The sequence below is a fragment of the Solea senegalensis genome, linkage group LG16 (assembly GCF_019176455.1).
Source record: "Solea senegalensis isolate Sse05_10M linkage group LG16, IFAPA_SoseM_1, whole genome shotgun sequence".
NCBI lineage: Eukaryota > Metazoa > Chordata > Actinopteri > Pleuronectiformes > Soleidae > Solea > Solea senegalensis.
Window position 1 is genome coordinate 7,112,223 of NC_058036.1, and position 26,686 is coordinate 7,138,908.

General features: G+C 40.0%; 2 protein-coding genes and 1 long non-coding RNA gene across 11 annotated transcripts in view; 1 reads left to right on the plus strand and 2 right to left on the minus strand.

Annotated features, from left to right (window-relative positions):
• Positions 1-14,426, minus strand: part of map4k5 (mitogen-activated protein kinase kinase kinase kinase 5) — a 33,761-nt gene extending 19,335 nt beyond the window's left edge. For all 8 annotated transcript variants that reach the window (XM_044047414.1, XM_044047413.1, XM_044047411.1 and 5 more), the window contains exons 1-13: positions 14,028-14,426; positions 12,492-12,723; positions 8,692-8,749; positions 5,213-5,303; positions 3,499-3,563; positions 3,355-3,410; positions 3,230-3,277; positions 2,058-2,100; positions 1,876-1,948; positions 1,316-1,447; positions 1,005-1,067; positions 833-914; positions 66-182 (exon numbers count right to left, since the gene is read on the minus strand). In XM_044047414.1, coding sequence (XP_043903349.1) covers positions 66-182; positions 833-914; positions 1,005-1,067; positions 1,316-1,447; positions 1,876-1,948; positions 2,058-2,100; positions 3,230-3,277; positions 3,355-3,410; positions 3,499-3,563; positions 5,213-5,303; positions 8,692-8,749; positions 12,492-12,599 — 936 coding nt within the window. In that variant the 5' untranslated portion in view covers positions 12,600-12,723; positions 14,028-14,426. The remainder of the gene's footprint in view (positions 1-65; positions 183-832; positions 915-1,004; positions 1,068-1,315; positions 1,448-1,875; positions 1,949-2,057; positions 2,101-3,229; positions 3,278-3,354; positions 3,411-3,498; positions 3,564-5,212; positions 5,304-8,691; positions 8,750-12,491; positions 12,724-14,027) is intronic.
• Positions 14,427-15,429: 1,003 nt separating this feature from the next.
• On the plus strand, positions 15,430-26,582 carry atl1 (atlastin GTPase 1). Of its 2 annotated transcripts, none has more exons than XM_044047428.1 (14): positions 15,430-15,660; positions 18,591-18,841; positions 19,967-20,101; positions 21,148-21,252; positions 22,200-22,250; positions 22,459-22,515; positions 22,698-22,790; positions 22,882-23,020; positions 23,402-23,529; positions 23,757-23,813; positions 23,997-24,068; positions 24,153-24,584; positions 25,494-25,508; positions 25,939-26,582. In XM_044047428.1, the coding sequence occupies exons 1-14, from the start codon at positions 15,621-15,623 to the stop codon at positions 26,050-26,052; spliced, it is 1,689 nt and encodes a 562-aa protein (XP_043903363.1). In that variant the 5' UTR covers positions 15,430-15,620; the 3' UTR covers positions 26,053-26,582. The 2 variants fall into 2 exon arrangements, with proteins under 2 accessions (XP_043903363.1, XP_043903364.1); XM_044047429.1 differs by having other exon boundaries at positions 15,430-15,654.
• LOC122782881 lies at positions 18,789-24,172 on the minus strand. Its single transcript, XR_006361982.1, has 4 exons — positions 24,110-24,172; positions 23,375-23,522; positions 19,944-20,074; positions 18,789-18,849 (listed from the first exon to the last, which is right to left on the minus strand). It is a non-coding gene; the product is annotated as an uncharacterized LOC122782881 (long non-coding RNA).
• Positions 26,583-26,686: the final 104 nt, after the last annotated feature.

Consider the following 26,686-nt stretch of genomic DNA (forward strand, 5'->3'; position numbering starts at 1 on the left):
TCAAAGTTAAGGTACAACTTTTTAATATTGTGGTCTTTACAGTATGCGATGGAATGAGGCATTACCTCCAGATCTTCATCGTCCACTTCACTGTAATGCTGGTGGTTGTCTGGGTTGTTCATCTTATCTAGGAGGTCAACAGCGAGCCTCCTTGTCAAACCCGTCTGGCCCACAAACACATGCTGTGAGACATAGAAGAGGATTGCGAGTTATCATAAACTGGGAAATAACTTCATAACAGTTGCTAGCAGTGGTGTGACATCTCCCATGTGCATGATATAGACCCATTACTACTCTACAGAGAGTTGTTATGACACAGTCACAAGTTATAAGAAACAGATGATCTTAATTATAGTTTGACTGAATTTAAAACAGAACTGAAGTTTTTGCTTTTTAAAAAAAGCCTGAATCACTTATTAGCTGTATTATAGTTAAAGGATTCAAAGAAATAAATGTAATTACTAAACTTTAAGCAAACAGTTCAGGGACAGAGTCTGAATGTGAGCCAAACAGCTAGAAATACAGCCAAACCACGCAGAGGCCCATTGATCAAACAGAGATCCAGCTAGATTTGGTTAGAACGAAAACTTCCATTTGCATTTCCACAGTGTGTGAGGTCTTTAATCTCAAAGACAACAAATATAAATAGGGCCAGCAATTCTAACAGCAACAAGAGCAAACTACACGTAGAAAATGACAGAAACATGACAAGAGACAGGGTCATCTTCACAACTCTTATACATAACTTTGCTGTGAATATTTCAATCTTGCACAGACACGTTAATAACTAACATTCAGTACATACTGCATAAAACAGAAATCTGGTTATTACCGACAGAAGTTTTTCTGCAGTGGGCCTCTTCTTTGGGTTCTTTGTCAAAGACACTTTGACAAAATTATGGAAGGCAGTGGACCTGTGGGAGATAGTTTTTTTTTTTCATTTAGTCCAATGATAATCATCACTGCTCATCACCTACTGCTAAACTGAATAGCACGATACTCACCATTTGTTTTTGTCTTTTAGTTTTGGAGGCTGGAAGCTACTCTTTGACATCAAAAATAAGGCCCTGGAGAAAAGAAATAGACAAATGTTAAACTTGTGGTTTAAACAGACAGACAGAAAAGAAGGAACCACATTGGGAATGGAAAGGTCTGCAAATTATTCTAAATATAATCCAGAGTTTTTGAATGAAACAGGATGACCATTCAAGTAATCAAGACGTGATGAAACATTAGAAGAACACAAAAGCAGGAAGCAGCCTAAGGATCATTCGAGGAAACTCTGACTGATTGTTTCGAGGAAAGTAAAACATACCTCATTGGGTGCAAGTCGAACATTGGAGGCTGAAGCTCGGCCAGCTCTATGGACGTGATGCCAACAGCCCAGATATCACAGAGCTGGTTGTAGCCGCCGTTCTTCTCCACTGCTGCTACTTCTGGAGCCATCCTGGATAAATGCAGGACAAGAATTCAGTGACAGCACTCGGACAGTAAAAGATGGACAGTTGGTGAATGAATGAGGCCTCCTTGAAATAAAAACCAAAACCGATGTTTATACTATGATATCATATATGTTGTTCTTTGCAGGAGAAGGATGCTTACTTATCTTTGCTCTACAGAGTGTTCAAAGGTCAGGGTTCAGTGACAGTGACATTTCACTTCAGCTGCTGCAGGAATTTGAACTTGAACCTTTCAGCTGAAACTGCTAATAATGTGTACTTTTGATTACACACAGATGACAAATCTTTTTTTGGGTATGAGATTAAATGTGTTTAACTGATGCGTCAGTGAATAAGACTAATTCTAAATGGAAAAAGAAGTCCTGTTCCAGTATCCATTCAGCAAAGCCTCTTACAGGCTCATTGACACACTCACCAATAAGGTGTTCCAATGAAGGACTTTCTCTTGGCAATGGTGGCTGTTATTTTGGCTGCAACTCCAAAGTCAGCTGTAACGAGGATTGAAACAGCTTTCTTAATGTTAAGTATTCTAGAGACAACACTGAGGAGTTTAAGTAATTGAAAAAAAAAAGAAGAAGAAAAAGCAACACAACTTACCTAACTTCACATCTCCATTGTCTGTAAGAAGTATGTTGGCACCCTGTTTAAAAAATGTCAAATGTATTGTTTTAGTTTGGATAAAACACATTTACGACTATAGTGATGTTTCAGTATCATGAGACGTGGGCAGGAAAAACCTCCGATGGAGTGATGTGCTGAAAAACTGGTTCATAACTAAGTGGCAACTATGTGTTGAGCTTTCTCGGGAACATCCGGTCTGCTTGAAACATTAACTTCTCGGGTCTCACTCTGATCGGTAAAGTTACACCACTACCACAGCTTTCTGACACTCCCCCTGAATCTGTTTCTGTTGGCCGTGACTGACAGTCTCTCTGGTGGCATCCTGCAGCGAGTGTAGAGGAAACAGGAAGTGCTCGCTCTGTAGAGCCGAGTTGAGATAATAGATCCAGCCCTGACCTTCTGTGACAACACATGAGGGGATTCTGAGGCTTCTGCCTGAGCGCACATGCACCACGTATGGTCAACTTTAGCTCAACCACAAACATGCTGAAAAGTAACACCATTCATCACAAGCTTCTAAAAGGCCACATGCTCAGCTACTCCTTTTCCTGTGACTGCAGCACTGCAGAGGTGTTGTTTTATTGTTTAATTGTGTGCTGGCATGACAGACAGCATGTAGGGATGGACGCGAGTATTTCAGTATTATTATTCGCTTGATCATGAAAAAGTCCATTAGTTAAGCAGACTATTCATAGCATATTAACAAATCTGCAATCACTGCATTTATAAATACAAATATCTAACTCCAGTGACTACTGCCGTTATTTGTAGTGCCTCTATTGTCACAAGGTGACACCAGCAGCAAGCATCTAGTTAGTGGACATCATGTGTGTTTGCAGAAGTGATGATATTTAAGAGATTTCTTGAAATGCAGCCACTGCACCAAGCATAACACACTATAGATCCCACAGGAGTGATGTCATTTACAAGAGTCTTTGAATGCATCTCGTGAGCTGCTTCCATTAGCTCAACACACGGTGAACCCAGCATTCATTTCACTAGTGCTCATGCACTGGACTTTATTGGACAAATAATACCAATGAATATTCATTGAATGGCATATGTGCTAGAAATAACCTTCCCTAATTTGTGGCACATTATCAAAGTAAAATAAGATGAAATAAAAAAAACAATCGAAAAGGTCATACCTTGATGTCACGATGCATCTTGCCCTTGGTGTGCAGATATCCCAAACCCTGTAAATGTGTGAATTTAGTTTACATTTTACAACTTAACATGTTCATTTAAAACATTATTTAGAATTTAAAATTACCTGCAAGGTCTCTCGGCAGACATATGCTATCTGGAGCTCTGACAGAGGTCCCGTTACTGTAACATGCCAGCAGAGATTGATTTTTTTATGTGGACAATATTGAAAAGCATTTCATGACTTTATTACAAAAAACTAAAAACTAACCATGATATATGTCCTGCAGAGATCCTCCACCACAGTACTCCATACATATCCAAAGCTTCTCCCGACTGAAATAAACAGAAAAGATTAAGTAAAGAGCTGATTTATGCAGCTATACAGCTAAGGTAAAACACAAACACTTGGCAACATCCCTGCTAGTACGTTGTTATTTGAAAACAACATTTATGATGTCAGTGTAAACAGGAAGCTGATCCTCTCCTCTGTAGTTGAAAATGAACAATGGTAAAGTTATCACGGGTCCGTCCACACGCAGATGCTAATGCTGTTCTAATTTATAAGTCCATCTTGAGTCAGCTTCCAGCGTATCTTCAGGCCTACATCTGTCAGAAAGGTCTGCACTGAATTGTGGGGAAAAAGGCATTTAAATAAGCCACTCCCTTTAACTGGAACAATCCAAGAAATTATATGAAACTGAAGTTTCTAGTTCCATAGAGCACTTGTAAAGTGTTTTTAAATTACTTGGAGGCACAAATACCTGGATGAGGATGTTGTGCCTCATTGCACTTGTATTCTGTTGTATTTTATTATTTCTATATTATATTGGGCATGTTTATTGTAACCTTGTCCTGTCTAAAACATATGTACTGCTGACTTGGTAAGGACACATAGATTTTTAATCTCAACGCAATTATGAACCTGATTAATAAGACAATAAAGTAAAAACACAGGTATTTCTTTAATTAGACTGATGAGGAGATGACACTGAAATTGAGATGGATTTTTTTTGTTCAGGGATGATGTGAATGCGGTCATCATTTCCAAAGCTCCCTGGAGTTTTCTAACTAAAACAAAGCCTGAAGTTTTTTCACTCCCCATTTTTGGGGGCTCTAAAACACCAGGGTAGCGTTGAAGGAAGGCAAATCCAGAGCTTTATGCATTTTAAATGAAAACAGGGTAATATGGATGTAGCATTGTCAAAGGTTTCCTGCTGAAGATCAACTCTAAAACACACAACTCACAACAGTGAGTGTAGTTGGTAGCAATATTATGTTAACCCTGAGATGAGAAGCTAAAAATAGGCCTGGTGTAACTGTCATAAAATTGCTTGCGTAGATCTGTGACAGCTGGCCAGCAGAAGTGACGATACTTTCAAAATCACAACTGTATCTCTTTTTAAATCTACTTTAAATTTAGCTGGATATGGAAATCATTTCCGGACACAAAAGAGACCAACTTAAACTCCCAAATAAAACTGTGGTTCTTCTAATAGAACAAAGACTGTTGTATAATAATTAATGCGTGGTGGGTTACTCATTAAGGATTTACAGTAACCATTTGTTCTCTGTGCGGTGAGACTATATAAGACACACCTGCTGTGACAAAACACACGTCTCTCTGGGAAAACAGCCATAGGAAAGAGATCAGAGGCTCATGTTCCAGTTAAACCTGCTGGAAGTCTGAGGCAGTGGTGGGTCGACCAGCCCTACTTCCTCTCAGATACCAGCCACAACACACAGGCTTCATCCTGGCACTGCGGGGCCCAGTCGGCATCGGTTGGAATTTGAGTCATACTTTCACACACAGGTGTGACTCAGTAATTAAATACGCCATGCTAGTTTCAGGAAGTGTCTTGTAGAGTCTTTCTGGCAATAACGTATGACTTTCATAAATATCGTACCTTGTGAACTGGCAGCGAGGGGACAGAAAATACCTCAAGTAAAATGACAAAACAGGATCATTTTGAGCTGACTCTTACCAGAGGTAGCTCCCAAAGTAGGCCACAATATTGTGGTGCATGCATTCCTTCACCATGAAGATTTCCTGCTGTATGATGGAAAAGTCATCCCCTGGAAACAGAGGGAGAAAGTGCACAGACACATGAATAACTTTCCCCCTTTTTTTTCCGTTTTCTGCAAAGGGAATTGTTTCATTTTCAATGAAATATTTTCCTTTTTGAAATCAACACCTCACTAAATTATTGCAAGTGTGAAATAAAAACACATTGGGTCATAATTCATTTACAAACTCTTCACGATCGAAAAAAGGTTAAATCAGTTTATGTTCTTGACATAAACGTTAGGCAGCACAATCTTTTTTTTTTTATTTTCCAAACAAAAATAAACACTTCCCTATTTTCCCTGTTTGCTATTCACCATGGCACAAAAACCAATGAAACTACAAAACAAGTTTTAAAACTAGTGTGTGGTCATTCTGAAGCATAAGCAGTTATGCTTCAGAATGACCACACAGATCATCAGCCATACCATTGAAACCAGTTAGCTGTTGATGATGGGAACATCTTATCTCTTTGTAAACAAGGCAGCTCATAGACTCGCAAACAACAAAAGAAAGAACACCTTGTGCTCTTTAACTTTATGTGGCGTAGGCTAATATCCATGCGGCTTTCCACTACAGCAAAGCTCTTCAACACATCCGACCAGTCGGAAGTAAGAAGACAAATACGTAAGCCCAGCTGCTCCCAATTGCACAGGGACACGGCCCTGGAATACATTAACAGGAGGTTTAGATCTACCAGACTCTGCCAACTCCAGTGCTCTATCAACAGTCATCCTAGGCAACAGTCCAGATTGAGCTCAATTAATGGACACAATATCCGCCAAAAACACTGAAATCACAACAGCAGGCTGCATTTAACTTGCGGTGGAAATTATTGTCAACAAAGCTAATTTTTCTCTTTTTTTCTGTGTCAATTTTGGTTTTTCTGATTGCTCAACGGCGTCATGAAAAAAAAAACCAGCTGGTTGACTCAACAGTATCCAACAAAACATGGCATCACCAACAATAACAGAAAGAAATGTCCACTAAAACTGCAACTAATAGTTATTTCATTGTAAACAGTTCATGCTTATTTTATTGCTCATAGATTTGTAAAGAGTTACTTTAAATTTCATATTACCTATTATAATTTTTGCACTCAGGTTTGTACAGTGGAAGAATAAATCTGATTTCTATCATAAATCAAATCAATTTGATTAATCTTATTAATGAAATAACAAGTTTTTTGGCCAGTAGAGTCAAAAAATGGCAACCTGCATTTCCCAAAACTCAAAATGATGTCCTTGCATATCTATTTTTGTACAGAAAACAAAAACTTCTTTCTGAGGAGCAACTACAAAAAAGTCCATGCATTTAAGAAGTTTCAAGCAGAGAAATAGTTGAAAGACACTGATGAATCAATTGCAGTGTTATTATTATTAGTCTTCACCCACAACGCGGTACATTTCACAGCTCAAGACAATAAACCAAGAAGGCCATTGAGCGATCCAGGGAACGCTGTAGTTTGGAAAAACAACATGATGAATGGGCCAAAAATGCTCCTTTTTCAAGTAGTCAGGATTTGCACCCAAAGAGGCAGAGCAGCAGTCCTGCTTTCAGCCTGTTAAGCGTCAGAGAGGGGGGTTACTCTCTCTCATAGCAAAGCCTGGTTGAAATGACACGCGTGCATAAATTATCCAGCTGGAAAACAACAAACCAGTTCATTGTTATCTACTTTTAACAAATCACTCGCATGAATGAAATGCAACAGATTGAAAGGTGTGTAACAGGCTTAACTGAACTGTGCTCGAGAAAGTCAACAAGCATCAGTAAGGATGTAATTCATTTTTAACAGCTCTGATACACAACTTGAATCAGAGCCATGATGAATGTGAAGAGAACCTCTCAGCGAGTTTGCAATATTACAAAAAACTATAAACATGTGGGGGAACTCATTAATCTGGTCACAATTCCATACAACCGCATGTGTGATTACAGCTTTATCGGTTACAGTGTAGTTTCCCATTCAGATGAACTACTGCTGATCACAGTGTCGACAGAGAGTAAATGGAACGAGGAGCCACAAAAATTTGAGCAACAGTCATTTCACAGTGACATGCTTGGTCACACACACAAAAAAAAATCTTCTTGGTTAGATGAGAGTGTAGCCACTTCCTCACAGGCTGTGCGCTTCCCTCTGCTCAGAATATACACATCTCTGCTCACAACTTCAAGTTTCAGCTCAGTGTGTAGGAAGTAAGTACATGTTAGGTGATCTATGACGAAAATAAATTAATCTTTAAGATAACTCTAACACTTGTCTAGAAGTCACTCTAATGAGTTCGTAATAAAATGGCAAGGATAACAAACACTAATTTGATCTTGACTGTTTTTTTCAACCTCAAAATTATCAGACTAACCCACTCTGCTTCCCACAGTCACTACAGCCAGAGGGCGTCACCACTCCTACCTCTCTATCGTTCCCCTCAAAGTTCCTCCTGGTCAAACCTGTTTGATTCTCCAGTCCGCCCAAAGCTGTTTACCTCCAGCAGAAAGGAGTGACTTGCAAACGCGAGGGTAAAGAAAAGAATATCCTGCTTAAACACGATGACGCAGGTTGAGTTATTATCACTAGTTTTCCTATCTCAGGGGAAGATAAAGTGAATATAAATAAAGCAAACATGAACAGTGTTTAATTGTCAAAACTGATGAAGAAATATTATGGGAAGTCCAAATTGAAGCTATTTTACGACAACGGAATATGTAAAGGACATGGATTAAAAAGCTCAAGACTATTTAGGTCTGATCAGAAAGGAGGAGATGACCAATTTAGACAATCTGGAGCTCAGTAATTAAACAGTGTGAAGACAACACCCTCAAAAAAACAATGTGTGTAAACCTGGTACATCCTCTCAGTCACTCCTATCCTCACGCCAACAGTGACATGATGAATGAAAAGAGAAAATAACTGCAAGTGAATCTCTTCCTTCACTCGCTGGTTTATCAGCTGAGCTCTTGTCTGGTTGCCGCCCGAGGTTTTTCCTAATCCCACTAATCTGGATCACAGTAACTCAGTCACTAGGTCATCAACAGCACAGAATGCAGAGCCGGACACATTAATCTATAATATCCTCCTCTCCTTCACACTGTAACATCACACTTCCCCCAATGTTCTTTAACAAGGTTTTTGTTTGAACGATGTGGGACGATGCTGCGTTCTTTTGTTTGTTTTGCCTCTGAAGGAGCCTGGGTTTACACGAATAATATTGAAAGAGAAAAAACCTCTAGGCCTATAAATTAATAAATATTTGCTGTTGTGGTTTATTGGCAGTACATAATAACATTTTCCAGACAATACCTTTAGTGTGTTCCGTTCAAAAACCTGGAAAATAACACACAAAACTGAAACGAGAACGTTTCCTCTTTACTGTGAAACTGAGACAAGGTGAACGCTCTTACCTGGTTCCAACTTTATGATTTTCACAGCAGCAAGCTCTCCAGTTTGAATGTTTCGAGCCTGAAAGACAACAGTGGAAGGTGTTTAGAATCATTTATTAGGAACAGTCACAGATATGATATGTGGCTGGATTTTTGTCTTTGAAGATGTCTTTGAGATGACCGATTAATCATCTCAAAGTCCATATAATTAGTTTTACGTCAGTTTTTTAGAAGTTTGAGACCAAATGAGAGACATAATTACGGAATATTTTGGTGGGTAAGGGACACAATTAATAAAAGTACCAAGAACCGCCTAGGTTTGTCAGTGATGACAAATAAATACAATTTTATTAATTAAACACGTGGCATAATAACTTGATAGTGTAGTTTAATGAGACTTCAGGTGGGGTTCTGGACTAATCGTGGTTTGTGTGATCATTTTAAACCTGTGTGACAACTGGAGTGAAAATATTCAACTGCTATGCACTTGTCTGCCAAGATGATTCAGACAAATCCAAAACCACAACATTCTATCATAAAACAGATATGTCTTCTTAATGCCTGGCTCCTCTTCTTCATTCCCACACTGACTGAACCCACAAAAATTCAACCCTGCTCCTCAAAGATAAACACTCTGCTCAGAGGTTATTTGGGTCAAACTTTCGGAAGCATTACTCAGCAAGGAGAGGCTACACACCATCTGTCCCCAAAGCTATGACTAACAACAAACCTTTAAATGTCTCTGCCGTGACATGGCTTGTGAACGTATCTCATTCCTGTTATATTCTTTTAGTCTCTTCTCAATATTTGACATTTATCAGCTTAACATGTGATTTTTTTTTACCATGTCAGCTTATATTATAACGTACAGAAACACATCATTTGTGAAATTTCTCTCTCAAAGTAGGCTGCACCGCCGAATCCAGGTCAAGATGGGATACTGCCTAATCCGAGGGACTGAAGTGATGTGACGGGCAGCTAAATCAACCGTTAATCATAAAACCCTCCATTGTGGCCACATTTCAGTGCTCCCAACGCTCTGGTGATTCACCCAGGTCAACTGTAACCCACACAAAGATTGAACTTGTTCTGCAGCTGATACCACATGTGTATACACACCCACGAGAACAAACACCAACAGAAAAACCTTTACAGAAATGTGTTTTTGCAAAATACAGTTACTGTGCTTTTTTAAAAAATGACTTTTTTTCAGCTGCAAAAGTCAAAGACTCGTCGTCTTCCATTATTTTTAAGTGATGACCAAATACTTGCCTAAAAACTTGTGTCTAGCTTCCTGTCTAAGCTCAAACCAACCTGAGAAATAAACCTCAAAAGAGGAAGTTTAAAGCTGATGTTCAAATACGTAACGCAGCCGAAAAAGAAGTCTAGCACCCTTGAGCAACTCAGACTGTGACATACGAAAAAGTATGGCACGTAACAGACCTCGGGGGAGACAAGATCTGACAGAAGATTAATCCACATGTCAGGCTCACGGAAAAACAGGTGTGCCTCGTGTCTATGTAGATGTACGTTAAAGACGGGGACAAAGAGACTCTTCACAGTGAAGAAAATGCTTCCTTGCAATCAACTTTCAAACAATGAAGGATGACTGAGTCTGCTAAGGCTCATTAGGAATAAATAAAGGATTGACCGTAGGATTCTCTGATTCCTGATTTGACATCCTCCATTTTAACATAAAACAGTGCTAGTATCAATACTCAACTCACCTACACAAGTGACATTAGCTAGACTTTTTTTTTATTGAGCTTCCATTAAAATCAGTATTTGTCCGGTCAAATAGTTAATTAGGTTTAATGTAAAAGCCAATTTCCACTGGTCAAAACAACTGTTAAAACCCCAAGCTTAAAATCGTCTTACACCAGTTGGAATCTGTATTTACTTTAAGTCAATTTAAGTCAAATGACTCAGCAATGCATGCTGGTTTTAAATACGTTCAACACTTGAGGGAACCGAAACCCCAAGAGATCCCAAGAGATCACGCCTGTGATGTTAATTCATGCATCATGTCCTTTGCAATGCAATGCCATGCATTCATCTTCCACTCAATGTATTTTATTTCATCATTCCGATCAACTGAAAGAGGGACTGAAGTAGGGCTGCAACGATTAATCAATTATTAACTAACTATTTTACACGTCAACTATTTTCAAGACTTTTTTCAATAATTAAACCAAGTTCTCTGATTTTTGTACACTTGTTATACATTTTGTGGAGGAGTGCACTTATAAAGGCCAACATGTTTCCAACACATAATTACAGGTTTCTATTTGAGGTAATTATCTTTGGTTTAACTTAACCCAGCTCATTTTATTTGTCACTAAGGGATCACATCTACTCTTGATCCCATGTTTCCCAATATCAACAAACTAGATATTTAGTAAAACTGTGCATTTAAAATTTTAGAACATAGTTTGAATAGAATCCTACCCAAAATACAAGGGAAATTACAAAAATAAGCTTCACTATACTGAGAGCCAATGGCATGACACTATAATGAAGATGAATGAATCATCACCACCAGCAATAACAAAGAGCAAAAACTATGTGACTCTCAATTTAACATAATCAGATATAATAAATCATCCCCAGTGAGGAATGACATTGAAATTAAACGGAGCACAGCAAACCAATGGAGGACTATTCCCAGTGAGAGGGGTTTCCGCTGTCAGTGTGCTACAGAACACACCCATCGTGAAACGCATGTTTAGACAGGGTCTGATCATATTTCAGCGTGCTGCAGTGCTCAGCCTGTGCAGCTCTGGGAGAATACCAGGCGCTGCATTCCACGAGTGGCCTGTCTGGGGGTGGGGGGGCCGGGGGCCGACCAGTGAGGCTTTGTATGTAGAGGGACCACGACAGGCTGCCTGAACTATCACACTGCAGGTCAAATGGGTCATCTGTTCGTCGGTGGCAGATGGATAAACACAGCAAAACACACCTCGTTGCAGCTGACACGGAGCGGATAGAAATCTGATTTCGTTTCTGATTCATTTTTCCAATTGATGATCTTATTACGGTGCAGGATTTATAGAAATTCCAATAACTTTGCTCCATAAAAAGCTTCCAACTGACACCAATATAGTCATAAAGTAACATCGTATACTTCCACAAACCAAATATGGCGCAAAGAAACCCACAAAATATTCACATTCAAGAAGATGACTTATCAGAGAGCTCAGTCCAAGTGATGGATTTGATTATTAAAATAGTTGTTGGCTGATTGAGTAATCCAACAATAATCAATTAATTGCTGCAGCCCTAATTGTGATGGACATTTCAGTATTAGCTGTCGTTTATATTATTAAAACAATCGCCCAAACAAACATAATCAGCAGATCTTTATTACTTCTGCCAAGGAGGTTATTTAGGCCACATTTGCCCGTGAGCAGTTTAATTAATTCAAAAGATGAAGAACAGATTAGGATGAAATTTTTTATGGATGTAGAATATGGAGCAAGGAAGAAATTATTAAAATTTGGTGGTGATCAATATTCTGATTTATTTATTTATTTATTTTAAACAATTGTCATCCTTGGGGTTAGCGTATGCTGTTTGAACGTTTTCTCTAGTTGTATGATGTTGTTTCAGTCACAATATTTGTGCCAGTTCATCTGTAGATTAATATGCACAAGTATTGGCCCCAAACAACAGATACTGTGTCGAATGTGTTTACCACATGTTATCAAACAACACTCTGCCATGAATTAAAACAATTGGCTTGATACACATGAAAAGGTGAGCCAAAATATCTTCAGCTTTAATGACAGACTGTGGGAACCAGTCCCTCCACTCCACCGTACCTTGTACACGTCTCCGTATGTGCCACTTCCCACCCTCTGAATGAGTTCAAAATCATGCTGGGGGTTTCTCCTCTGGATTTCACCGCTGGGACGGGGAAAGATATCCATGGTGGCTAGATTCCGACAATCCTTTACATTTAGTTTGCTTGACCCAATCTGATGCTGGTTTAATAAAGCGAAGGTTCCGTGCTGAAGTCCTTTACTCAGATGGTCCTTCTCCACGCTCCATGTCCTGAAAGATTGACATTGAGAAAGGATTGAAGGGGTAATGTACAACTCACAATTGTTTACATTTCCAATTAATCTGTTGATTGTTTTATCGATTTCGATTTTAAAAAATGATAAAACTGATGTGTGGATTAAGGATGGCTCAACTTTTTTCGCATCTGATACCAATATGCAGCCATTTTAAATACATAATTCTACAATTGCGTATCAAATATTCTTCTCCTATGAAGAGGAACTCAGCAGCCCACAACATGACATTTTTACAGTTATGGATTGTCACGGATTTGCAATTTTTCCTCTATCCATTATCTGATCTAGTGATTTTGATCAGTATTGGACCAATACTGGTCAAAATCATAATTAGGTATCGTGTCGGCTCATCCCTGGTGTGGATGTCTGTTTTGAGCACAAAAAAAATAAAAATAACATGGTCAAGTGGTTATCAAAATAAATGCTCATAATCAATTAACTGTTGAAGTGCCATTCCTTTAACAACAATACAGAAGATAGATTGATAAGGGCGACTTGGAAAATATGGTTATTCAACATCTGTCACACCAACTGCTCTGGTAATCATTTTCTCATACAGCTACTCTCAAACTCAGGTTACTTGAGCCTTGTATTGAACCATGTATATAAATCATTAAACTACACATGATTTTTCCTTTATTTAAGCAGTTTAACAGCCACAAAAGAAACAATCTGACAATGGAATGGACTACTTGGAAAAGAAAAGGTACCCAACACCTCTGCTATTCAATTTCACTTAAAGGCCAATCTCAGACTATAGTTACTCGAACCTTGTATTGAAGCACTTACTAAAAAAATAAGTACTAAACCAACATCACCTTGTGTGAGGCGCGCTTATTTTGTATATGATTGAGTTCTTAAAGACACAAAACACAATGAGAATGGAATAAATACAGTTATTCAACATCTGTCACAAGAACCCTGGTGCTCGTTCTAACCATAACACATTTAAAACAACAGTAGTTCAGCCAAAGTGTTGAACATACTCAAATAAACTGTCGTAACTGAAATGAGTCATAAATAAAGCCAACTAAAGTTGTTTTAGCCTCGTACTGAAACATAAAATAACCCAGAAACGACTATGCTGACATTAGCAGCAGTGTGAGGTTCACATAGACACTGGATATTTCAGTAAATAGCCAGATCCGGGAGTTTGACATCGCTGTAGATGTGGAGAGTCGGGGGGGCTAATAGCATCAGCTCGGCTAATGCTAATGCTAACGAGCTAGCGTTGACTACTTAGCTTGGCCGCCGCTGTGTAACTTCAGCTGTGCCTACCTTTCACGGTACAAACACGGCTGACGAGGAAGTCTTGCATTTCAAATCCTGTTCGGGCTTTTCAACAGAACGATGGCGTCGAATAAAAGCACAAAATAATGAGAAAGTGAGCCCCCCCTTTCCTTTGTTATCGAGGAAACTGGTAAACTTCAGTGGGCTGTTTGCACTTCGCTCCGTCTCCTCCGCTGCAGCGTTACAGTCCCAGAGTTAAAGTTTTAGCCGCTGACATGTCAACTGTCTCCACTGACAGTTTCGGCAAAGACGTCGGAATCGGACGTAACGTGTCAACCGCAAACAACCTGAGTGTTGCACTTAAAACGTACTACAAAAAAACGCAGAGAAAAGCAACAGTCTGTCGCTAATCTGCGTACAGTCGCTTTACTGGATCCTGGTGCTGCTTTCACGAACGACCTCGTAAAATCCGCACACTCTCTGTGACAAATAAACACAATCCTGCTGCGTTAATGTCTACTAACGCAACCACGTTTTGACATTTAAATGTGAAATAATTACATTAACACGAAATAAAAATTAAAATGTTTGTTAATGTAATGGGGAGGTGGAATTATAAGTAAACGTCAAAAAAGTACAGGTAAATCACATAATAAATTCACCCACCAAAGAAAATATCGATATCCCTAGTCCTCGCTGATTAATAATAATTCATTACACTCGTTTTTTTGTTTTTTTTTTAACCAATTTTACATTTACCAGGTGATGAACTTACATTGGCACTCTACATTCTACATAAAATACTTAACGTATGCTGCTTGTGTTCAGTTGTACGAAGCTTAATTTAAGCAGGAAATGCTGGTGTTTTTATTGCACTACATGTTTAGCCGATTATACTGCCATTACAAACGAATTATGAATGTATGTATCAATTTCATATTGTATTATTATGCACTTTTGTGAAAGTAACAAATAAATTACTATATTTTACAGTTGTGTTTGTCATTACATACCTGAACACGACACAATGAAAGGTCGTATGTAATATACAGTAAATTATACTGTAAAATTATTACTTCCTCAAGCAACGACTTTGTAATGCAAATATGTGGGAGTCTTATCGTCACTTGAACATACCAGGATGTATTGCAATTCCCGTTTGTGCATTTACGACAGTACGTGAAGGCAACATGTATTCGTATTCCTTTGTGACTGACGCCATCTTCCGGTTCAAGCTGGAAACGCAATGAAATGTCAGAGGTTACATAGCAAGCTGAATGAAATCAGATGCCGGAAACATGTAAGTGATTGCATTTATTTTATGTTTTTATGTTTATTTATTCATTCATTCATTCATTTTAAAAACGACATTATTAAACTACGACATTTTAATAAGGAGGCAGGGTGAAAACAGACAGCAGCGCCCCCTGGCTGCACACACGAGTGCTGCATGAGGCTGGTCAAGAAAAGCTCCATCATCCTGCGATCGTAAGAGAGAGCAGAGCATCGTTTCTGTGGAGGAGAAGAAGGAGAAGAGAGGAGAGAGTCGGGCATCCACCCAACCCTCACTACTACACCCATGACTACCGACTGCACATCTGCTCATTAACGGACAAACAGAAGGGATTTAACGGCAGCGAGATGTCGAAGCACCGCAAAGACAGAGACAGCTGGGGTGAGTGTACGTACACCATTTGATTGTTTGTTTTTTTCATCCTTTCCTTGGCGCACATACGTGTTTTTTGTTGGTGTGTTTATTAATTATTTCCCATCGAGGCAAATTGTGTAAACAAAACATGATCAAAGCATTTTTTTTTTCTTTTATGAACCCGAACAGTAAAATATACATTTAATTTCATTAAAAACAACATTTCCATACATTGAGATGTGTTTTGTTATTGCAGGTGGGAGCATCAGAGTCTAGAGACGAGATTTTTTTCTTTTTTTTTGGACATATGTTTTCAATAACCAGGACAGAGGAAATGCTCTGTTAGGGTGGTGCAGGCCTGGAAATAACCTTCTGCTATTGTTGTGTTTATCACTGTCAGCCTCTTATGATGCTCTGTGGTGCATGTAGCATAAGGCATTATGTAATAATGCATCAGTAAATAGCTTCTCATCATCATCATCACCCCCATCATCATGACTATCATCTCTCCCCTAATCACTGCTGTAGCTCTCATCCTCATCCCCTCCACCACCATGATGATGGGGATCAGCTGATTGTCACAGACATCATTCAGATTATTTTGTTAATACGGGCCTGGGAAAGGGTGGGAAATCTCTGATTAAGGAGTTAAAGAAAAAAAGGGGTAAATAAAAGGAGGTTTGTCATTAGAGAGTTAACCTGATCTGACCCACTTTTTACGTCTGACGTCTTCAGGCAGCAACATGACCAGCCTCACAGGTCAGGCTGTAGTGCTGCGCCTTGGTGAGGCCTTTGCAGGCGACGAAGATGTCAAAAATGACACTCCTCTTCAGGCTTGTGGGGTTAACCTCAGATCAGTCCTCTTTTGAATTATTCACTGAGCATTGTTGGCTACCTGCATTAATCTTTTAGCATTCCCCCAAATTGTGCCTGTCACTGTCTTTTATGGGACTAAGTTTACAAGGATGCTTCATTTGTAATTGCACCCTCTACATCAGCACCAGTGGCTGATGGGTTTTTCCTTTTTTTTCCCAGAATTTACATCCCAAGACCAGGGACAGTCGTACGTGTGGTCCAAAGGGGCCAGTACCCCTTTCACTCAAATGTGTTGTTTCCATCATAGTATGATTTTGGTATGGTATTGTACAGTATGGTTTGGAATAGTATAGCCCTGGGTCAGGCTTGCGTTTCGACCATAACTGTACTTGGTTGGTGGGGTGTCGGCTGTATCCGATGGTGAAAATAAACTTTACTCTGGTACCTCAAAGGAAGGGTGCCAAAAAAATGGAATGATAGGAGCTGGCTATTTTGGTGCTATTCCCAATGGAAATGCAAAAAAGTATGTACAGTACTGTACCGAACCGTACCATTCCACTTCATGGACACACGACTTAAGGGCCCTGTTTAAGTAATCTATAGTTCATGGTTTCATGGTAACTTTAACTCGTTACACAGTGCTTAATTTAGACATAAAGTGAGGTGCAAGGGTTGTATTTGGTGTGTGAATCTGACTATATGTATATGACAGTGTATATCAACCTGTATTTGACTGATGAGGAAGATGAGGTGGAGGAGGAGCTGAAGTGTGTCCCTGTGCGTGATAAGAAAGCAGAGTGTACTTGAATTGTGAACCTATGTTGGCGCATCTGATTTAAAGAAGCAATATAATAACTGCACCATTGACTGTAGACCACATTTTTGTGGATTTGTGCTGCCTGACAATGTGCCCGACCACACCTCATTTTCAGACCAACACACCCAGGGGTGTACTGATGGGTGTAAGTGCATTTCCCACCTACACAACGAGGCCACTGGGCGTGCAAATGACCCTGCCTGTGCACCCCCTTGGAATGGATATTTGGATAATAACATAAAATTATTACTTGTGATGATATGACATTGGTGTTGTGGAGGAAGGAGGATCAACATAAATGTGTTTTGATTGGCTGGTGCTTGTGATGATTTTTTTTTAACTAATGTCACATTTAGAGTAAGCAAAGTGACAGACCCACAGTACATTACGGGCAAAGCTTGACCATCGTGTTGCCGTGAGTCCACCTTTGTAGCAGTACACCCATACTTAAGTCTGCTTCTGTATAAACTGAACTGAAATGTATACAAAAACACTGACAACAATGCTGGCTCCTGCCTGACTGAGTGTTTGAGAGAACCACCGCGTGTGACAGCATAAAGTGTAGGACACATGTAGGGATGGGGCAATATATGATATATATGATTGTGCATCACGATGATATAGTTAGTATTTCACTTAAATGACGTAAAATGCTGTTGTTTTTCCCTTCAAAATGTTGACTAAATATAGGAGCATGTTTTTGTGACTGTGATCAGAATCCTTATGGGATTATGAGCGAAAGGCTTCGCCATTTTCAATGTAACAGTCTATTTAAAAAATAAATAAATAAATACAAAACATACCTATATTAAAGCATATTTATACAATTATCAAAGTAATATCGTGACTTATGATTTTGGTCAGGATATTTGGGGACTTTCCCTTCCCTGTGCTTCAGGCCGGTCATGAAGTTTAGACACATGCTGAGTCACTGTCTGGAAAGCTCCGGAAAAATCTTGGCATGCATGTGATCTCTCTGGATACAAACAGATGGGATGGATAGCATGGCGTTAATCATTATTGTTAATAACAAGCTTCTCGTTGAAGGTATTGATCTGAGGCTAACAGGAAGGAACAACTTTCCGCCCCGTTTGTCCGTCTAATGGACCACCGAGTTTAAATTTCATCCCTGCGATAAAGTCCTGTTCATTCACTCAATCTGATGCAGTAAGAAAACATTTTTATGGACTGTTTTTTGTGCTGATATCATGTATCTATGCGGAGACTGTAGTGACTCATCATCAACACTGTCTTTGTATCTGCACACAACCACATTCAAAGTGCATTAAATCACTGATTCATGGTTTAAATCTTCTCACTTGTCCTCCAGGGTCCCTCGGTGACAAAAATGTCTACGACTGGAGCTCAGAGGAGGAGGAGCCCGATGGACGAGCCCGGCCCATCCAGGTCCTGCTGGTCAAAGACGACCACACCTTCGAGCTGGACGAGGCCGCGTTGAGTCGCATCCTGTTGTCGGAGGAGGTCAGAGATCGCGAGGTGGTGGCCATCTCTGTGGCCGGGGCTTTCCGTAAGGGCAAGTCCTTCCTCATGGACTTTATGCTGCGATACATGTACAACCACGTGAGTATCTGTATCAGGAGACAGAGGTGGTCATGTGAATCTGACTTTTGCTTTCCTGACCCAGTAATTATTCTTTAAAGGTGCAGGGTGTGAAATCTAGTGACATCTACTGGTGAGACAAAACCATTTCCTTTCCCCAAAATGTGTCAGGAAACTATGGTGGCCTTCATATACCAGAAATGATGTCACTTGAAAACACGACACACAGGCTTGTCTCCTGGGGACGCTGTAGAAACATGGCAGAGCACGATGAAGTATATGTAAATGTCTTATTCTAAAGATATAATGAGCACACTTTAAGTAGTAAGTAGGCCGTTTCTGCCAATAATCCCTCCCTCTTACATACTGAACCATTAACAGAATCATTTAAAAGTGTTTCATTAAAAGAAGGATTTGACTTCTGCAAACTGGAAAAGCATGACCTTCTGCTCAAATAAATAATGTCTCTTTAAAAGAATAAAGAAATATCTCTGACCTATTTAGTGGAAAACTGCTCATGTTTTGTCTAAAAGGTGTGGCAGCAAAATAACAAGTTGATGCAGATGATAAATTAAAGCTGCTTTCAGTTAAATAGTTCTATATTCTATCACTGAGCTAGGGTTATAGGACGAAATAAAACAACAACTTTGTGGTCATTGGTGTTGTTTTGGAGTCTCTCTCTCACTCTATTGTTACAGTGGATCGGATTAATCAAGTTATATAAAGTAAATATAGCTATGGCTAATGGATATGCTAACGGTCGTAAAAAATGAATGTGCTTTGTAGCATTGACCTGGAAATTATGCCGCAATTAGCATTGTTGCCAGAAATTAGGCAGACGAAGAGTACATTTTTGCATGTTCACCCTGAACTTGTGTTCTTGCTAAAGCCTTTGGGAGACAAAGGGAAGAGGGAGGGAAATGTTAGCAGCAGCATTGGAGAGCCGTTTAGCCAAATGTTAGCCGAAAGCTAGCTAAAAGACAGCAACACTGGCAGCAGCTTTCATTAGGTAAACAGATAAAGGGAAAACTTGTAGGGAACTATGCTCCTGAGTAGGTCAGATGTGTCGTATATCAACATTTAATCAGAATCAATAAAAGACAAACAGGCCCATCGAACTAACCCCCCTGATCTGATCGTGTTCAGGCGTCCGACGATTGGCTCGGAGATGCCGACGAGCCTCTGACCGGCTTCTCCTGGCGTGGAGGTTCAGAAAGGGAAACCACCGGCATCCAGATCTGGAGCGAGGTCTTTCTGGTGGACAAACCAGACGGAAGAAAGGTGAGGTTTGATCAGCGTACTGTTTTCCCTGTTGGTTAGAGCAGTAGTAGTAGCAGCAGTGTGGTACAATATGACACAGTAAGATGCTGTTATTACTGTTTCCCTGTTGCTTTATAATGTCTCTTTTTTTATTTATTGATCTTAGCTATTCTTTTTCACTGCTTCCCTCCTTCGGATTCATTTAAGTCACACAACATTCACACGTGGAAGCTGCCCCGTAAAACCACAGTCCGCACAGTTAACTCTGCAGGAAGCTATTTTTGTGTTGAGACTCATCTCGATAACTTCTGCCATGCTGGTATAAGCTCACGTCTATATTTATCCTGCACAGGAGGCAGTGGGGAGAGCTTAAGAGGCCGTAATGTTTCTTTAATTCAGCGGGGTTGAAGTTATTTGAAGATTTTTTTTTGAACAAAACCTGCTGAGACAGGTTAGGCAACGAGCGGGCCCCCCAGAGAACTGCTGATTACATTGTTAACAGTGATGACAGTTTTGCGAGAAGCCCCTTAAACCATGGCGTTAGCGTGTGAAAGCACGGATATGCTTGTGGCTCCCAAAGTCCTGTGAAATACCCCTGCATTTCAAGCTTTCTTTAAAGGTCCAGTGTGTAGGAGTTATGTCACTTTTCTAGCTCTACTTGATTTTTCTTCTTTCGCATTAGCTCTGGCGAAGTTCCAAGCGAGCTGAGCCAATACTGAAATGTGACGTTGACAGACAGCTGGCCACTGATGCCAGTGAGTGTCTTCAGTCATGAGCATGACGTCCATCTCTGTGTCAGATGGAGTCTGCGCTCCGGTCTTGCAGGATAAATAGGATATAATCATTTGTATTTCAAAGTGATTATAGCCTTATACAGACACACTTAAGCGTATTTCATTTCTGCCAATAAATCCTCATTAATGTTGCTCATTGGATCTTTAAGCACTTCTCTAATAATCCACATAGTGCTCTACATAACAGCTCACTGTCAGCTCAGTGGAGGCAGGAGAAACCTCCGAAACAACCTTGGAGCACGTGTCAGTGTCCTCCTCTGTCTTGTCTCACAGGTCGCCGTTCTGCTAATGGACACACAAGGCACGTTTGACAGCCAGTCGACGCTGAGGGACTCAGCTACTGTGTTCGCGCTGAGCACCATGATAAGCTCCATGCAGGTACGGCGTCATTGACCCGTCTGACCCAGCTTTAATTCAGTGAAGACCATGCATATCAATGAGAATGAATGAGTGGAGGATAATGCGTAGGGACTGTTGTCACACCCTGTCAGTCTTTCCCGTGTTGTATTAATACGTTTAATGCAGTGATGAACACATTATTATCAATCTTAATAAAACTTAAATTCTACATGTATTACCTTTACATTTGAAATCAAAGGATTTGCAACTAAATATGAAGTCTTATTCACTTTAATCCTTTTTATGTCCGTTCCAATACCTTTGCTCACATGAAAGATGGGTGGGTTCAAACAAAAGGTGCTATCTTGTTGTGTATCAGATCCAGATGTAAATACCTGGAAGTAAAAGCTAAAATGTTCATCTTTTGTCTCATATAATTATCTTTTGATGGCAAACCTAAATGTTTTCAGTCTATGGCAAAAATAAAGGAATTGGCCTCACTGTTCTAATACTATGGGAAGCCATCTGTAGTTGGTTGAGTAACTGGTTGATTGGTAGATTTTGTTGATTGATTGATTGGTTGGTTGGTTGATTGACTGACTGGTTTGGGTTTGGTTAGCTTACTTACTGTAGTTGGTTGAGTGACTGGTTGAATGTTGGGTTGGGTTTGTTTGTTTAGTTGGTACATTGACTGGTTGTTTGGTTGGTTGATTGACTAACTGGCTGATTGGTGATTGATCAGTTGGTTGGGTTGGTTGATTGACTGACTGGCTGGCTGGTTGGTTGGGGTTGAGTTGGGTTGTGGGTTGCTTTGTTGGTTGGTTGACTGCCTGGTTGTTTGTTTCTTTCGTTAATGTGGAATGTTTTATCCGGTGGTATCTTCAGGTCAAAATCATCCATGTGAAATCTTCTACTGTTTGCATGTTTCCAGGTATTATCTGGACAACTTCAGAGAAGTAATACTGTAAATTAAATTCCCTTTTTAGGTTTATAACATCTCACAGAATGTTCAAGAAGATGACCTTCAGCATTTACAGGTAACACTGACAATGCTAATGCATTATTTAGAATCTATATATCCATCCTATAAATGCACCCTATATATCCTGTGCTATAAAATGTGGCTTGTAACAGAAGCAGACGTCCGTGACCGTGCTCCCACAGAAGCTCTTAAGTATGTTAGAGACACAAAAGTGACTGTGGTATTTTATCAATCACTCATTAATTGTATCTGCTTTATTTCAGCTTTTTACTGAGTATGGCCGACTGGCAATGGAGGAGACTTTCCTCAAGCCATTCCAGGTAATGTTCTCTAACAGCGTTTCGATTTAACACGATGAATACAGCTATTACTGGTATTTATTTTCAGCAGCATAAAATATTGACTTCCTGTTTGTTATGTAATACAGTTTATTGAACAAATGGCTGCTGTGATTTTGAGTCACGGCTTCATTTATCGTGACCTGATATATTATCTTGCCTAGTCCATGATTTTCCTCGTTCGAGACTGGAGTTTCCCGTACGAGTTTCCCTACGGACAAGAAGGAGGCATGAAGTTCCTTGAGAAGCGGCTGAAGGTCAGTCGTCACTGATGTCACAGAGGTTGAAGGTCAAATTCAGTTGTACACACAGGAGCAAAGTGAATCGCGTCTAAATCTCATCTCGCAGATCTCGGAGAACCAGCACGAAGAGTTGCAGAACGTGCGGAAACACATCCACTCCTGCTTCACCAACATCTCCTGTTTCCTGATGCCTCACCCAGGCCTCAAAGTGGCCACTAACCCACACTTTGATGGAAGAATTCAAGGTACAATCCTGGTTTAGCCTCTTTGTGTTACAAAACATTTTAACCTTACACAAACCTTAAATCGGGATCATTTTTGTGTGTCATGTTTTAAAGAAAGTACAACAGAAATACGAATAATAAATCAGATATGTAAAATATTCGAAATGAGAAATTATTAATTTAGGTTGAGACCCACAGATATTTTTTGGGGTCAACAAATATATTTGCTGAATTTCCTCCATCCATTTACTTAAGATATATGGAACATGTTAAACACTAGAGATGTAAGGAAATGTATTACCATGAAAACATGTACATCCTGGATCAGAGTAGACTCGCTTTAAAAAGGCACAAAATGTCAGCCGTCATGCTCACCAGTTGCTGCCTCTCCTCCCCATCTAGAAATCGATGGCGAGTTCATCAACAACCTGCAGGTTCTGGTGCCGTGGCTCCTGAGTCCCCGTAACATCGACGTGAAGGAGATCAACGGCAGCAAAATCACGTGCAGAGGCCTGTTGGAATACTTTAAGGTCGGGACAAGGAAAGGAAACACAAATGTGAAAATCTAAATGTGTAGAAATCACGCTTAGGTTGTCAAATACTGTGACTAGAAACCCAAAAGAAATGTTTTCATACTTTCCCCTTGCAATGAATTCAAAGTTATGTAATCTCTGTCGCTCTTGTGTAACAATAGCTACAAATCTTGACACTGTTATTACTGACTGTTCCTGATTTGTGTGTTTGCTGCTTATTTCAGGCTTATATCAAGATTTACCAAGGCGAGGAGCTGCCACATCCCAAATCCATGCTACAGGTGAATTGTTTGTTGTGTTGCTGAAATATCTCCAAAATAGTAGATAAAAGACCTTAAACCCAGTGATTGTTTAGGTTATTTTGTTAAATAAATGTAACGTACTGTTTATAATGCTGCAGCTTTCTGTCAAGCGTCTGATTCTATGGGATCAAAAATCTAAACGTTATTTCCACTTGCTCTCAGGCCACAGCAGAGGCGAATAATTTGGCAGCAGTCGCAGCTGCAAAGGATCTGTACAACAAGAAGATGGAGGAGGTGGGTGACGAGGACTTTTCATGTGTCAACCTCAAACTCACCATCAGCTGCAGCTTCACGCCTCATCTTTCCCCTCTCCTCCAGGTCTGCGGCGGCGATCGGCCCTTCCTGGCCCCCAGCGAGCTGCAGGCGCGGCACGGCGTCATCCGAGAGGAGGCGCTGCAGGTGTTCAAGGGCGTGAAGAAGATGGGAGGCGAGGAGTTCAGCCGCCGCTACCTGCAGCAGCTGGAGGGAGAGATCGACGAGGTCTTTGTCCAGTACATCAAGCACAATGACTCCAAGAACATTTTCCACGCGGCGCGCACGCCGGCCACGCTCTTCGTGGTCATCTTTGTCATGTACGTGGCCGCGGGCATCACAGGCTTTGTGGGCGTGGACATCATTGCCAGCTTGTGCAACATGATCCTGGGTCTGGCTCTGATCACTCTCTGCACCTGGGCCTACATCCGTTACTCCGGGGAATACCGAGAACTCGGCGCCGTCATCGACCAGGTGGCCGGTGCACTGTGGGACCAGGTACATCAACACATTCCCCAAGTGTAAAGGTCTAGTGTGCTTTAAAATAAAAATAAAAATAAAAATAGGTTTCTTTGTAGCTAGAGTATAAGCTTTTGCCATGTTTTTACAGCAGCCTGAACTGACAAACCAGCCCGAGGTTGATATCACTAATTCTTACACACTAGACCTTTAAAGCAAATTTGGCTGTCTGACTTAGTTAACACTTGAATCAATACTCACCAAGTTTAAATGCCGTTTACTAAGAACATCAACATTCTTTGCATCAAAACCTGAAAACTGAGACAAAGAAAAGCAACAATCCTTACATTTGAGATGCTGGCGTATGTTATTCTTTGGTGTTTTCCACTTGATGAATACGATAAATGATTAACTGATTATCCAAAATAGTTTAATGGGGTTTTCTATTGAAAACATCGTGGAATAAACACTTAACTATTCATGAACTTAGAACTTATGTCATAATTGCATTATCAGTTTTTACATGGAATCAGTAAAAAACTGAGCTTTTACTACAAATAATTTTATCTTGGTAGTTATTATAATTTTGCTATAAATAGTCCAAAAAGTAGACCAAACTCAACAAGTACAATCACGATGTTCGACAGAAAGAACAAACATATTTTCACATTCGAGAACCAGAACCCACAAAATCAGTGACAATTAATCAAAAAAAGTGACTTAAATAATGAATATGTTACCGTCCAATAATCCAATAATTCACAAAGAAAATATTTTTAACCACTAGGTGGCAACATTCTCCTTTAAATCAGTTCCAGGTGACGTATTCATGCTCAGATCCACTGCTGCAACAATTAAGTCATTGATATGCGCGTTATATTACATAGATGCATGCATGTGCTGACACTATTTGTGTCTTTTTTTTTATTCCTTTTCATGCATCTGCAGGGGAGCACAAATGAGGTGAGTGTCTTTATTTATATATACAAAAATGAACTTGAATACATAGATATATATATAAATATGTGTATATAAAACCAGCATTTTCCTTAGGATTAGTGTTTTTTATGTTTTAAATAACATGCAAAAAGGGCATGACCGATTTATTAAACAAACATTGAAGAGATACCTTGTTAACCTGCTCTTGTCATGAATTATAAAGGGTCATATAGGGTCACAAAACTGGTCTCTACACAGTATTATAGTATATTATACAGTATATATTGAAACTAAACCTATAGCCTCAAAGGAATTACACACATTATATGAGGACGAGGAGACGTGGCGTTAACAGGGGCCCAGATTAATCCAGACTAATACATCAGGCATCATAAGGACTTGAATTGTATCTTCCAGTGACCACCGTGTGTCCGTGTCTGTATCTGTCGCACAGGCTCTCTATAAGCTGTACAATGTAGCAGCCAATCACAGGCACCTGTACCACCACGCTTTCCCCGGGCCACAGGTGGATGAGGCTGCTGAGGAGGAGGACAAGAAGAGGGACTGATAAGACGAGGACAGAACTCTGCTGCAGGGACTTCCTGGTGATGGACAGGAGGAGGAGGAGGAAGAAGAGGAGGATTTCTGTGCTCTGTCCTGCCCACCGACACATTCACCACTTTAAAACTAATAAAGGACTGTATAATGTTCATGTATAGGCTCTGCTGGATGACATGGATCATAGTGTGTCACTCACAGAAACAACAGACACTCTCGCCAGAGGAAACCTTCACATCTTCAACCTCCAGTCAGCAGTTGTTGTTTTTTTTAATTATTATTTTCTCCTCTTCATCTCTGTGAAATCCTCGTTGGTTACGGTTGTTCTGTTCTCTCCAGTTCAGCGCTGTTCATAAGAAATATCGGCCATGTCTGAAAGGCTTAATACTGTGTGTTCTGTCTGTTAAATAATGAAGCGTTACATGGATCGTCCGCATGGTTAATGGTTAATGCCCTTCATCCTCGAAGCTCTAAAACCAGGTATACTTTATATAGAGGTTTTATGTTGACTGGTTGTGATAAAGTGATATTGTGCCATAATAACATGTTAAGATTGTTTTTACATCTTCTGCAGCCTGGCTACACGCAGACACATCGCACATTTATTTGTCGTAAACAATGTTTTGTTTTTGGAGGTGGGCTTT